The 15,904-nt window shown below is 37.9% G+C and overlaps 1 protein-coding gene across 1 annotated transcript in view; it reads right to left on the reverse strand.

The window, feature by feature from the left end:
• jak2a (Janus kinase 2a) overlaps positions 1 to 15,904 on the reverse strand; it is a 43,662-nt gene that overhangs the window by 20,783 nt on the left and 6,975 nt on the right. The window contains exon 2 of the mRNA XM_047372357.1: positions 7,519 to 7,792. Coding sequence (XP_047228313.1) covers positions 7,519 to 7,774 — 256 coding nt within the window. The 5' untranslated portion in view covers positions 7,775 to 7,792. The remainder of the gene's footprint in view (positions 1 to 7,518; positions 7,793 to 15,904) is intronic.

The following is a 15,904-nucleotide window of genomic DNA, read 5'->3' on the forward strand; positions in this document are numbered from 1 at the left end:
TTTTGTTCCATCATTCTAAATTTTACAAAAAATTGCATTAAATGGTATGGGTGCACCGATTCATCGGCTGGCTGATCAATCAGCCCCAATTTCCTTAATTATGGATGACCTGTGATCAGCCAATACTTACATGTGAAACCGATCTTATCCACCGATCTCATCTACCACCGCTGTCCCCTTTTGCTCTGCCCTAAGAGAGGGCTGACTGACAGGTCACATCTGCATGCGCACGGTTCACAACTGTTGACAACATAAGATTGGAACACTGAAGGTGTGTTGACACCGGACACTGTCAGTTATAAAGAAAATCGATATCGGCCAAAACCGGAATCGGCAGGTAAGGCTTTTTAAGGATCATAATCAGTAATCGGCCAGAAAACTGCAATCGGTGCACCCCTATTAGAAGGGGTAAAACAACAGAAAATGTCAAAAACAATTTTGAGGAATATAAAGACTGGCTTTAAGGATGTTTTTACTACTAGCTGCCAGAAAAACCTATGATGATCTTTAGCATGTTTTACATTCCCAAAGTGCAAAAACTGAGCTGATTGTGTAGAAATAATCTTCTAAAACACTAAAGTGGAAAGGGCTGAACAGATGTGTTACAAAAACTAAGACTCCCAACAAAACAGCTTTCCTTGAGATGTTCAAAAAAGTGCGCTTAAAATAATAATTATTAATACATTTATGGTGTTCAGCCATTATTTAAAGAACTTTTAGTATGGGTACTGCAACAGGATTAAATAATGTTTCATACATGTCTCCCCCAGACCACCTTCTGAGGTCTGGGACACTTATTAGTTTAGCAGTCTGAATGCAATCCATCCAAACATGACCTTTCTCCCCTCCCTTAGCAGAGTTGTTACCAGGGCATCTCTTGGTTTTAAATGAGCCATTGCTGCTGGGTAGGTTAAAACAGCCATCAGAATGAATGTTCTAAAGACATATTTAAAAGTTAAAAGCTTAAAAGGTAAAGTACTCATTTAATGAACTCCCTGTTATAATTTGTTGTAATCCAAAATAAGAATAGCAGCGTGATGGTTCTTTTGTCACTGAATGAGGCAGTGCTATATAGATACAGTTTGGTGGAGCAGCTAATTGGCTGCCTCTGCCATCAGGTGTTTTTTAATATGGTGGAACTTTTATAGCCTAACTTCTCCAATATCTGATGATGTGCTCCTTTTCTTCCCTCATCTTTAAAGCTGCATAATTAAGATGCATCAAAGGTATTTGTAGTTTAAATATCTCCACTATCAAAAAAAAACATTCGAATATTTTAAAAAACAATCGTAGGTCATCAAATGTGTCTGGGATGTTACAGAAACACCAGCACACCTGTTGATGTCATGTTTATTGCCCAGGTGAGCCCACTCTGGGATATGGCTTTGTGTTTATTTGCATTAAAACTGCTCAGAGATCTGATCACTCAGGATGGATTTTTGTGTAAAAAAGCTCTGCTCGGCCAGATCTACTTTTATGTGGATCATCCAGGACGCCTGTTAATAGCAGGTTCGAGCAGGGTGAAGGAGTTCCTCTTTACTTTCTACAGATGTGTCAGTAACGGATAGATTTCATCGGAGCAACTGCTACCACAGCACTGACTCCAACAGATTTGCATGTAAAACCTCCCCTATTTTTTAGTTGTCTACCATTTATTGACACATTTTACTTTCCATAACTGTTTTATGTCCATGTTTTGGACTTTGGCTGCTTTTTCACACAACTTCACTCCAGACATTTTACCTGAGACGTTTTTACGAAGGTTCAGAAAAATGACCTATAAACGTACCTAGACTAATGTGATGTACAAGTGTCAAATCTACACAAAACAGACAAATCAACCAGAATAAATTGTATATTTAGCATCACAAAAAAAATTAAATTACTTTCCCTCATTTCTTCACAATTTTGACTTAACAATTCTAAAGAACTAACAATTTAAGTGAAGGTTAATATTTTAATATTAACATTTAATATTTTTTAAATCACTAATAACATAATAATTCATTTCATTTTATTTAACTAGTATGTCTGACAATTACTTGTTTGTTGTGAGATCAGAATTTTGCCTTTTTTGTTTAATTAAACATCTGTAGTAGGCAGCTTTTATCTCTTGCCGTGTCTCTATAAATGGTGATACACGCATTGTGTTCACAAATCTTCTGCACCTCACAGAGCCTCAAAAGGACAGATCCTCTGGTATATATGACAGCTCCTTGTTTTGAGACGTGTTTTTGGCCAGTTGTGCTCAAAGGAGGCCCGTGGCCGATACTTTAAAAATGCAAATACTTGCATTGGCTGGCTGATATACTGGAGTCCTTCTAAACTGGACAAACAGAGGCTGAAATGTAAGTTTTTGAGAAACAGAGAAAAACAACATCAGTCATTGAGAGCCAGGGATGGGTCCTGAATTCGGTACTTTTCTAGGTACTGACCAAATTCCGTCAGTACTACCGAGTACCGATTCACGTAAAATCTAACGGTACCTAAACACATCCTCGTGACACTAAGGGAGGCGGCGATTTTCCATGCTGGACATGAACAGCATTCAGAGGTGGAAGTAACGGATTACAAATACTCACGTTACTGTAATTAAGTAGATGTTTTGGGTACTTGTACTTTTAAGAGTATTTTTTGAAAGAATGTAATTTTACTCATACTTGAGTACAATTTATACCATGTAATCTACTTCGCTACTTTTAAAATCATAAATTCCTACTGAGTACACCCATAATTTGCACATCCCAGCCACCTGCTTTTCATCCACATCTTTGTAACTATAAGTCAAGAAAAAAACAAACAAAAAAAGAAATAAAACTCAGCTGCACTGCAGCTGCAGTTACAGGTTTCTGAAGGTGACAGACGAGAGCGGAGCAAAGAAGCGGTGCAAGGACGGCAAAAATGGAGACAGAAGACAACACTGTAAACAGTGAAAATGATGAAGAAAAGATGGAGGACGAGTCCGAGAACCCGTGGTCGTACCTGGAGGAATTTTTCATGTACAGAGGGAAAAAAGGAAACAGCTTCCAGATGCAGTGCAAACTTTGTTTGACTGCTACGATCATATCAGCTTATAAAACTTCAGCGTCTAATCCAAAAAAGCACATTTCGGTAAGATGTTTTACAACTGTTCTTATATGATATTGCTCTCCTTTTTTTATGTGTGTTAAGGCTGTTTGGCTAAGATTATTGAATATCAACTCCCCCCTCATCAGCGATGTGCATGTCACCTGCTTAACCTTTTGGCAACAACCGATGCTGCCCTGGCAGAGAGCACGAATGACACCTACAAAAGGCTCTCTCGTGTAACCTTTGTAAAATGCCAGGCCATTTGGAACAAAACCGGCCGGTCTCATTTGGCAAATGAAGTGGTAGAGGACAAGTGTGAGCTACAGATCATTCGTCCCAATGCAACACGGTGGAATTCAACCTACCTTGCCATTGAAAAGATAATACGCATTATTGATGAGAAGGGGGAAGATGCCATCAGGAGCATTTGTGAGTTCAAAGTGAAAATGTGAGTAAAATTGGACACCTACCAATTTGGTTGCAAATTCTGTACATTTTCCTTAATGGACAGTTGAAAACATGAACAGTCTCTTAATAATTAATAAGAACACAAAACATTGTTCAGAGTTTATAATTTTTTTTACAATTTAGAATCACATTAGTAATGTGAAACATTCATTCATGAGCGCAAATAATTTAAAGAAATAATAATAAAACAAGGCTTGTTTCACTTGAAACAGCTGCTCAAGTACACCTGTCTTTATTCAGCAAATTGCTCTGCCAAACAAAACAATGTCAAATGTGGTGCTGTTTCTGCAATATTTATAGTCATGATGGGCTTTGTTGTTGTTGTATCTAACAAGTTGAGTCCTCCAGAAGTTGCATTCTTAAGGGAGTACTGTACCACCATGAAGCCATTGCTGAAAGCTTCAAACATCCTCCAGTCTGAGTTTTCTTCCTTCATGGGATGGCTGCTACCAGTAATTGAACAACTACTGACCAAACTTGGCAGGCTAGAGACATCAAGCAAGACATGCGTGCTACTCATCAGAGCCCTGCAAAATGGCATTCAAAAGCGATTTGGACCAATGATGAAGGATCCAGAGTTGACTGCAGCTGCAGTCCTCTTACCCAAGTTCAAGACTTCCTGGACTGACAGCAGATGTTATAGAGGCTGGTAAGGCCAGATTTTTTTCAAAGATTCATACAATTGCGTTTTTGTGCATTGTTGTGTTTGAACACATGTATAAGTGAGTATACTTTATAACATCTCGGTCATGGTTCACCTAATACAGTTTACATGCCCTCCCATTAAAGAAAGAAAAAATCAGCTGTTACTGAAATAAGTTGAAATTGACAAATGTAGTAATAAATAGAAATTTGAAAATCATGACATTTTGTATTGTGGTTTAACAGATATATATAAAAAAATAAATAAAACAAGCAAACATGATGGGGCTCCTGAATTAAAATGCTATTGAGCAACACTTTGAGGCAATCACTGCAATCAGGTGTTTTCTGTAACATCCAATCAGACTTCTGCACCTTTTGACAGGTATGTAGTTCCACTGCTCATGAGCAAGGTGCTCATGAGGTCTGGGACAGTTTTGTTAGTTTGTCTTTTAAAATTATTTTTTTAAACAAAAATTGAAAAATCAATATTTTATTTTATTAAATTATAATTTAGCAAAATTTTATTTATTACTTTTTTCAGTTTCTTGTCATTTGAATTACTATTGCGACTTAAGCCTTTTCTTTAATGGGAGGGGATCTAAACTTTCAAGCACAACAATAAATAAAACAATAAAAACAATAAAACATCCACCAGTTAAAAAGTAATTAGTACTGTACTGAGAGTAGTTTTTGAGAAGAGTACTTTATGCTTTTACTTAAGTACTTTTTTAACACCAGTACTTTTACTTGTAATTGAGTACAATTTAAGCAGTGTAACAGTACTTGTACTTGAGTACAAACTTTTAGTACTCTTTCCACCTCTGACAGCATTGCACGCCTAAGAGCATAATACAGTCAACAAAGCATGGCTGATGGAAAGCGCTCAAAAGTATGGCTCCACCTTTCAAAATGCGATGCAGATTACAGTCGATGCAATATTTGTGACGCAACGTGCAGGGCCAGCGATGGGAATGCTTCGCATCTGAGGAAGCTTCTGGTTAAGCACAAGATTTTTCTCGTGGCTGAAAAGTGCACAATTCTCATCAGCCTCAGATCTACAGCTACGACTCCTGGATTCTGCACCGTTAGCACGCCTGCGTCCGTTGGAGACGTCTGCTGCCAGCAACATGGAAGAAGAAATGTTTGAAAGAACTGCGATGTTACAATACAAACAGCTGGATGTTGTTTTGATATATTCATTAAAGTTTATTTATTGAGAAATAAATATGTTAAATTGAACATTTTTGATATTTTATTATTAAACAAATTAACATTTATCACCACATAAACAAACACAAAGTACAAAATATTGGTTCCGTTGAGTAGCGATACCGATTCCCAGGTACCAAGCATCGGTACCATATCGGTTCAAATGTGAAAGGTATCCATCCCTGTGGAGAGCTTCAGGCTAAGTTAAAGAATGAAGGAGGTCATACAGATTTTATTTATTAAAGCTAAAAGGAATTGCACAAATTAAAATGTTCGCCTATCACTGTGCTGTGTACTGTGCAATTGTTTCAAAAACACATCTAACTAGACCAAAGAGATGCATAATTCTTCAGCTGATGGTCAGTTTATGCCAAATTTTGGTTAAATTGCTCTTTAGAAATCATCCTGTTGGTGTTAAAATACTATGGCATGACTGTGTTATCTTTGAAATTCGTTTTACGGTATTGATGACATAAGAAGTGTGAACAAAACATGTCTTTGTAACAGAATGCAAGTAACAAAGAGCTTTTAGACCAGGATACACCAAGGACCTCTGTTTGATTTGGGAACGAATGAACGAACGCTAAACATTACACACCTTCATTTGTTCCATTTGGTCTCTTTCACTGAAAATCCATCCCCTTCTGCCTGCTTGTTCCCAAACCTAATGAGCAATGACGTAAAAGCAAATTAATGCAGGCTTGGAGTTTCTCTGTGGTGTTCAGACCTGATGGCTACATCGCAAGAAGCTGCCCAGAATCAGCAGCAGCCAGTTGTCCAAGTGTGTTGCACAACTCTTTGGTTTGTAGAACAGTACATTTGCATTGTCCACAAACCCGACAACCCCAGAGTTTAGATAATGTTTCACAGCTGCCCAAACAAAGCAGACCATCCAAGAAAACTCAAAGTACATTTAAAGCAGACCACAAATCTCTGAAGAGAAACAACCCAGAAGATCCAATCTGTATTTTATCCCAGAGTTGTCCATTATGTCTAGAAGCAACAATGTTTCATAGATCAGATTTAAACCACAAAAAAGAATTAACGTGAAACGATGGGGTGCTGGAGCCAAAATTAGTCTAAGAGCAGCCAAGGTCCAGGAAAAAACTTTGAACAATCTTTCAAAAGCCTAAATGACTGATACTGAAGACCAGTTTAAGAAAATACAAAACATACTGGCTCATCCAAGGCAAAAGAAGAAATGAGACTTATGCAAAGTACTGCTTATGTTTACACTAATCAGATTATTATTGCACACTATCTAACATGTTGTCCTTATCAACTTATTTCTAAACCTCGTGAACACAATTGGAACTGGGTCTGCTATCGGATTCTCAAGTTACGCCAACCTTAAGTAAAACTACCAGGGTACACAAAGTTTGGAGAAAAACAGCATAATATGATCTAATTATATATTTTACTGTGCACAGCATCAGGTTGGGGTGGGCAGCACTGTGCTACTATGCTCCATACACTTGGAAAAAAAACTCCTTTCACTCCAGCCCTTTCTCTGGCATCTCACTGAATGGAGTTTAAACCATAAGGACAACAGAACATTTTTTTAGATGTTTTGAAACGTTCTAAAACATTATTTTAAACCTTGATTCAGATAACTGGCCCGTGCTTAACAAAACGTTACGAAATTCCTAAACTATCAATCTGAGTAGCAAGAGATGTAAGAATTAATTGTTGAATATTTCCTGTCATTGAGTTGATAATAAATAAATAAACCATTCAAAGCAGCTCTACTTTCTGCTGTGCCACATTTAGACTGGGTGTGGTTTCTCAGCAAAAACAAACAATTCCATCAAAAGCAGAACCAAACAATGTTACAGGAACAATTAAATGTGGTGTTAAAATGAGAACACGATGTAAACACATTGGAAAGTTGCTAATATGGAACAACACGCAGTAATCGGAGCACTGTGAATTACTGCCTACAAGAAAGAAAAAAAATCGACTTATTTCAGTTTGTTTCAGGGAGAAATGAATAGGTATTTCTTTTCAGTAAAAAAAAATTGAAAGGTTTGTAAAACTAAAGTACTAAGTCAGCTAAACAACAATCGAATAGCCAAAATGACAGTTGGATTGGTCAAATATGAGAACTGAAATCCTAATGTAACTCACCACAAGCTTTGGCAGCAGTGATGCACAGTTCCTCTGCTACATATTCTCCAGATGGAAATGTGAGGTTGTCTTCTGAACAGCTGCCTCCTCCTTCAATCTTTCCCCGGTGATAAAGGTGGACAGTTAAAGTAACTTCCTTTATTTCCTGCTTAGGGTCGTGGTCAGCGGATAGGTCTGGTTCTGAGCGGGAGATGCCGTCGGGTGTTGGTGGATTGGAAGAAAGAGGGTCCATGTCGGTCAGCAGAATAAGGGCCATGTGCTCTTTACAAATACACTGCAGCAAAAGGACAAAATAATAAGACAAGATAAACATGAGTGAACACAGCAATTTCAAAAAAGAAACATTTGTTCCTGAAGATGTTTCTCTTTTTCCAGTCCAGTCAGCTTCTGGCTCACTGCTGCTTTTTAAGTGACTATTTCACCGCATGAAATCTGCATCTCCATAACGTTTGTCAGCAGCAAGAAACATGAAGTGCTCTAAAACTTCCTGGTAGATGGGTGCTTTGATCTTGGACCTCAGAAAACACAGTGGGCCAACACCAGCAGATGGCATGGCACCCCAAACCATCACTGACTGTGGAAACTTTACACTGGACCTCAAGCAACATGGATTCTGTGCCTCTCCTCTCTTCCTCCAGACTCTGGGACCTTGAGTTCCAAAGGAAATACAAAATGTACTTTCTTTAGAGAAAGTACATTTGGACCACTCAGCAGCAGCCCAGTCCTTTTTATCTTTAACCCAGGCAAGTCTGTGCGTGGTGGTTCTGGAAGCACTGAGTCCAGCTGCAGTCCACTGTTTGTGAATCTCCCCCACATTTTGAATGGGTTTTCTTTTACAATCCTCTCCATGTGCGGTTATCCCTATTGCTTGTACACTTTTTTCTTCCACATTTTTTCCTACTTTTCCTTCATTTAATTTTCATTAGTTGTCATCAAAATTAAACGAGTTAACATTTGATATATATCAGTCTAAAACAGTCTTTTTTAATGGAATTACTAAATAAATAAATTTTTTCATGATTTTCTAATTTTATGAACAGCACCTGTAACTCAGCATTTAATAATAATAATAATTGATACTTTATTGATCCCCGAGGGGAAATTAGACCCTCTGCATTTAACCCATCCCTTATAGGGAGCAGTGGGCTGCCGTTGTGCGCGGCGCCCGGGGAGCATTCTGGGGCTAAGGGTCTTGCTCAGGGACCCAGAGTGGTAATCTGTGGGATACGAACCCGGCCCCTTGTGTCCCCTCCGGAACACAAACCTCCTACTCTAACCACTAGGCCAAAGCACCACTCCCCCGCTAGCTAGGTTGCTAGCAGCTGCTAAAGGCTAAAGTGTTGCCCCTTCTGCATGTGGTGAGGACACAACATCTTCAAACATCTTGTAGTTGTTTAAAGTCCAACATCCATCTGCAGTTACCACTTGGTGCTATTTGGTACTTGAAATATCGTCACTTTACTTTCAATGCTTTGTGGTTTCTTAGTATCAACCCGTCTCAGACGATGTGTTTAAGGGTAGAAAAAACGAACTGAATTCCTAATAGCTTAATGGTAACTTAATTTTTGAAACTGTAATATTGGTTGCAAGCAATTATAGAGTTCTAGTGTTTATAGATCCAGCTGAAAATAGCAATTATGAGGGCAGCTCTGTGCAATGCACTGACCTACATTCACTAAATGGGAGTTCGTATCAAAACAAAAGCAAAAGAGGGTGAAAAATTATCAGTACTTCACATGGCAGACCTAATACGAGTTTGTGTTAATGTTAAAGCTTTTTGAGTTCTTTGGTGTTATTGTCAAAGGCAGACTAAAATAAAACTAACTCTGCAGATTGATAACATGGCATTCTAATGGTCTCCATGAGCCCACCCTGTACAATTAGGCTATTTTTTCTAGCCTAGCCAAGAGTAGATGCCAAGATATAACCAGGTTATATCACATAATGCTGCCACACAGATCACGTCAAAGCTTATTTCACCAGATTAACTCATGCTGACAGCAACCAGACAAACCCTCACTAGACAGACTTCAGCTTCAATTAATGTCGCCTTGTTTTAATATCACGAGATTAAATACTGACTCATTCTGGTAGACTGATAAAAACATTTGACGGCAGAAATACTTAATATGGGTTAGGGCTACATTAAGTACACATAATATACTTTCACATGTAGCAATTGTTGAAATCCTAGTTCAAGTGTCATGAATAAGGCCACGATATTTCTTATCAAAGTGAAGCCCGTCTTGCGTAGCACTGTTCAGTTGCTCTCTGGTAGAACACATTTAAGTGATTATTATGAGCCCTGACTTAGAGGAGAATGATTTTAGCCTAAAATGCTGTTGCATTCATGTCTGAGACTGTTATTCTGAGGTCAGAAATGAAGAACTTCCTGCTGTAATAGACAGTATTGACATGCTTGATAACACTGCTTATCGAGCTGGCTGAAAACATTTGTCACAGAGGCACCGAAGAAGCTCCCCAGTTTCAAATTGTTTGTCTGGTAGCATTTTGGGTACTAAACAGTAACGTGAAATGGTGATAAAGTAAGAGACATGATGCAAAACACTTGGAGTCAGAGGGTAACGGCACAATTTTAAAGGGATATTTCATGTGCGGTGGTATGGAGGCCTTAGTCCTGGATGCAGACTGTCGCAAGTTCAAGTCCCAGCCCGTTGACATTTACTGTATTTCCTGCCACCTCCCTCCACCATATTTCCCTCTCAACTCACTTTCTAAACGTGAAAAATAAAGGCCACTAGTGCCTAAAAATAAAGGGCTATTTCACATTTTCTTTTAGATCAGGTTGCATTTGATCCTATCTAGTTCAAATGAAACTTTTATCCAGTGTGAAAAGCCAAAAGGAAGCATTTTAAATACCTTCCAAACATAAGAAGTTCAATATCTGGACTTGTCAGAAATATTATTGTACACCGTTTACAGATTCTATAAAACACTTTGTGATTTGAAAACATTTATTTATAAAAACAAACAGGATTTTTTTTTGTTTCATATCTATTTCTCGTGAACCTAATATCGTCTGTGTATTGTCTCATTAGATAAATGTATTGTTACACCCCTAACAACTGTTTATTTCCCCCGTTTGATGGGGTCTTCCTGCCTCAAACAGATGATTGTGCTTAACATCCTAAAGGCCACAGAGTGTTTTTTTCTTATTGACATTCAACACTTCAAGGTCCCAACATCTTTGTATTGTATTTACAGATCAAAGTTCATCCTTGAAGTTTGAGTACTCTAAGTGCATGTACTAGACATGTTTTACAGGTTGAGTGTTTGCAGCATTGTAATGACAGATGAGAAACAGTTAGGAAAATGCAAATTTGCCACATTGGATATCAATCACCATAACATTATCTAATGTCATGCAGGCCTTGTCTGAGTTTGCATCAAACTGATGGAGCTGCTCAAAAATCTGACAGCCTCATGAGTGATACTGTGAACAATGCAGCATATTTTGAGCAAAACCTAGAGATTCCAACGCCAGTATTCCCAAAATCCAAAACAGATGTTTTATGCTCAGAGTTTAAACCCAGGACTGTGCAAGCACCATTTCAAAACCAGCCTTGACCCATTCTGGCCAGGATATATAACTGTGACTTATGTTATGACCATCAGCTCTATGTGGTTTATGGAAAGTTTTATAATTTCTTGTCTTTCCCAGACAGTACATTTTTAAAATGCTGAAATGAATTTGAAAAGGTTCCATGCACATGCCGTTGTTTTTTGTTCAAATACCATCATTTAAAACACTTGGAGTGTTTTTCTGCATTAGTGTGCAAACTACAACCCCCTTACACATTCTGCTTTCCTCTAACCCCACAGGGACATAACCTCAGGTTTTTACCCAACACCTTTTTAAGAGTGTAACATACTGCAACATTGGTTGGAACTTATTAAAAATATAAATTTGAACCATAAATAATACTTACAGTACAGACCAAAAGTTTGGACACACCTTCTCATTCAAAGATGAGATGAAATGAGATGAGATCTTTGAATGAGATGTGTCCAAACCTTTGATCTGTACTGTATATACAGCCCAAATCTATTCAACAAACTTGTTTTAATTAAGGAATCCTGATATGACCTAACCAAAAACAGCTTGAACTCTGCATCAGTGAAATTTATAGCTACTATAGCTACTATTCCAGAGAAGAGATGTGATGGAGTTACTGCAGATGCCAAACTGAGTTAAACCATAACAAATGTTTTGTTTTGGTTTGGTTTTTTTCAACTTCGTTTGAAAGCAGCGTTGTGGTAAAAATCATAGCGCATGGAAAAGTATTCATACCTCTTGAGCTTTTCCAGTTTTTGTAATGTTACAACTACAGATTTCAAAGTATTATATTGGGAGTTTGTGTACATGAACTAATGCCTAATTATGATTTGAATCAAAAACAATACATGGTTTTCAGATTTTTTTTTTAAAGTAAAAACCCGAAAAGTGTGATTTGCATTTGTATTCAGCCCTAATCAGTAATAAGAGTTCACCTGTTTAGAAACAAATATTTGGAGAAGCTTAAATCAGGCGTAGGTTTTAAAATAACATCCAAAGCTATACACATCCCATAGAGCTCAGGGGGGATAATCTACTAACAGGACAAGTAGTAGTTGTGCACTCCACACATCTGTCCCTAATTAAGGAGTAGCAAGAAGAAAGTATATGTTAAAACATAAATAAATCAAGGACAGCAAACAATTGGAAGAAGGTGCTCTGGTCAATGAGACCAAATGTAACGTTCTGGCCTTAGAAAAAAAGCAAAAACTGCTTATCCCCATGGGGAAACATGGTGGTGGCAGCATCATGCTGTGGATACGCTCTACCTCAGCAGGGTCAGGGTTGGTCAGAGTTAATGAGAAGATGGCTGGAACCAAACAGAGGAAAATCCTGGAAAAAAAAACTTTAAGAAGACTTTAAGACTGGGGCACAGGTTCACTTTCCAGCAGCACTACAATAGAAGATTAAAATCAAAGCACAATTATGTGTTTAAATGGTCCAGTCAAAGTCCAGACCTAAATACAATCAAACATCTGTGGCAAGTCTGGAAAATGCCTGTACATAGATGCTCACCAAACAATCTGACTGAGCTTGAGGTATTCTCCAAAGACAAAAAGAGATAGAATCTGATGTGTAAAAAAGGCTTGCTGCTGAAATTGCACCAACAGTTTGGTTCTACAAAGTATTAACTGAGGGGGCCTTATTACAATTACGCACCACACATTTTAGATTTTTACATGGAAAACATTTTAGAAAACCATGCATCACCTTCCTTAAATTGCTCTCTACATTTAGTTGGTTCATTACACAAAATCCCAATTAGATATGTTAAAGTTTGTTATGGCTGCACCGTAACAAAATGTCACAAAGTTCAAGGCCCTGTAGTGGTAAATATTTTTCAATTCCTTTTATTTGGGTTATACAGACATTGTTGAGGTTGGATGGTTAGAAGCTTATAAGGAGAAGTATAAAGAAAACACATTTTTTCCCACCATGCTGTAGCTGTTTACACACCCAAATTGTTTATCACAAAGCCAACAGGCAGGGAGTCAGATGTGAGAGGCCATCCTGTGCTTGTTTGGGTTATGGTTATCAGTTCAGCCACGTTTTACTGCTTATCACCGCTCTGGTCCACTGCTAGCTTTAAGTGCCTCCTACTTAACCGACATGCACTGGACCTTTCAGCCAAAAACATGCTGATCTTCCTTTAAAAGGGTTTAATACTATTCCTTGGAGAACTACAAGAACACCGACGACCCTTCAGTCTGTGTCCCTTAATACTGATGGTGAACTGCTATGTAAATTAAGTGCTTCAGTGCTGGTTAAAGCAAAAGCTCTATGTTTTTACAACCATTTAACAGACCTGATACCCAAATATCATATTTTGACTATATTTTGAGGTGTTTATGCACGATACCATTTATAGACGTTCAAATATAACAAATGACTCGACAGTGTGTTCAAAGTGGGTCAGGTTAAAAACAAGAAAGGCAACAAAAGCACAGTATAGCCACTGGAGGAAGAGCAAATCTTCAGCTTAAGCAGCTCTGAGTGAAAGCTTGGTCCCCAAAGTGGGTCATGCAGGCAAACATTGAAATGATTGCTCATTTCAGATGGAACATGGAGGCTATATTTCAAAAATGGTGAAAGTTGTGAAAGTGGAATATTGGTAGATATAACTTCTATCATATAAGACCGAATAAAGAGGAGAGATTTCTAACTATTTGATCTCTGCCTGAAGTTTTGTTGTCAAGATTTACCTGCAAGATTATTATGTTGGGTAAAAATTTAAAAGTCCGCTGCATGCTGGGTCGGGCAGACTGCGTGAGGTAAGAACATTTTCAGCCTTTATTACTCTGTAATTAATACGATTTAGTGTGTAGAGAAAGGCTTATGTATCCATTTTGTGTGTATGCATTAATTCATCTGTGTTCTTGTCTGCATAGTATGGCATTACATTCTAGTGTATCAAAATCTTTTTTTAACCATCTTCATATAAGACCACTGGCCAAACAGAGAGTGGAATCTTCTCAGTAGGTTCCATCAGCCATTACATTTCTACTGAGGTTTTTACGATATAAAAGCAGTTTTTGGTGCATTTTTCCACTTCTTATAAGGACATCTTTTTCAGATACTGTTGACCAGCTGGAGATAGTTCTTTAACCCCTGCTAATTCTTTCTCAGTTCAGTAAAACAGGGCGGGATATCGTCATTTTCTGTTATATCACTGTGTAAAGAATTTTGTACGGTTTCTGCATAATTTATATCAGTCAGGCAGAGTAACTTATTGCTTAACATTGTAGATCCCTTTAAAAATCAAAAATTCTGCTTCCAAGGTAGCAAAAAACTTAGAAAACCCCACCTTTAAGGTCACCACAGTCTGCAAAAGGTGTTAAAGTATATATTATCAAAAAATAAAATAAAACCAATAAAACTTTCCGTGTTATTGGCCCAAGTTGTGAAAACAAAAAAATCATACCTAAGAAACTTAAAACCCTTTCTTTATGCAGCTTGGACCTATCTAATAACTATATTATAACATTACCTGGACTCACTATTTCACTCCATCACAGTGTAAAGAATCTCAGTGGCTGGTCCAGCCCAATCTTTTGGTCTGGTTCTTCCATACCTCATTAAAAGAGCAAAAAAATATATCAAAACCCAGTAGTCATTGCAGTATCAAAGACCGCAGCTTGGACACCATGCATGCAGTATTTGTGCTCTGCGTGACAAGAATATATTTCATGGCGCACCAAATAAAGATTTTAGTGGCCTAGATGGTAAAGCTCAAGAAGAGTGGTTGTGGACTTTGTGCTGATGGAAAAGAAATGAGAAGAGTGAGGGAAATGTGGGGAAAATCTCAGCAGTATTTTAATATTTAACAATAATAACACGATTGCTTGTTTTTCGGATACTCTGCACTTGTGAATTATAATCTCAGATCTCCCTGTATCTTCTCTCACGGGCCATGCCTTTAATGCACCAGAATCTAATATAAACTAAATAATTTTTAATTGAGCGTGCTCAACTTAAGCATTTAAAGGGTCTGGAAAGTACACCTAGCATTAGAATAAGGATGCAAGTTTCTCAGAAATGTGATTTCTGTCATTAGTTGTTCAGTAGAAAGTAAGTAAAAGGCAGGCAAATGTATTTCTCGGATTATTTCTACAGCCGATTGCTGAGCACAAGATTTTAGTGGAATTTATTTTATTTTTAACTGGAATCACACAGGGAGAAATGGCAGCAAAGAATGGTTTGCCCTCAATCTCTTATGTGGGTAAAATCATTTGATTTGTATAAGCTGCACAAAACAGCATGTTAGAGGTTTGCCAAACTAAAACATCAACTCACAAAAATGTGTCCTGGTGCTGACAAGAATCTCTTTAGTACCCTTGTGCATTTCTGAAAAAAAACTTGCAGTGTTCTGGTGTTCAAAAGGGAAAGGCTGGCAAAGGCTGTTCGCAATGACTCACAGTTGGAAGGGCCAAAAGTTTTGCAAGTGGGTTAGTAAAGTCAAAGCACAATGGCAACAGCAGTAAGCCATGCAAATTATATCAGATAATAATAAAGATTCAAATAATACTGAAGACTAGCCAACTTTGTTTTGCTTCATTGTCAAATTAAACATGCAACAAGCAAAAAAAAAAAAAAACATCAACAGTTATGAGCCTGTATCACTTCAACTGGGAAAGCCCCTTCACAGATCGATATAAAAACATTTAGCTACAGCTTACTCGCTGCACACAGGCAACAGCTTCCGTAATGCATTGCTCCAGCCAGGGTCCGGCCGGCGCCGTGCGCCAAAATCATCACAGCTAAGTAGATTCAGTTAGCAGCCTAGTAATTCTGCATGGAGGAGATAAAAGA

The sequence above is a fragment of the Girardinichthys multiradiatus genome, chromosome 8, assembly GCF_021462225.1.
Source record: "Girardinichthys multiradiatus isolate DD_20200921_A chromosome 8, DD_fGirMul_XY1, whole genome shotgun sequence".
In the NCBI taxonomy this organism is placed as follows: domain Eukaryota; kingdom Metazoa; phylum Chordata; class Actinopteri; order Cyprinodontiformes; family Goodeidae; genus Girardinichthys; species Girardinichthys multiradiatus.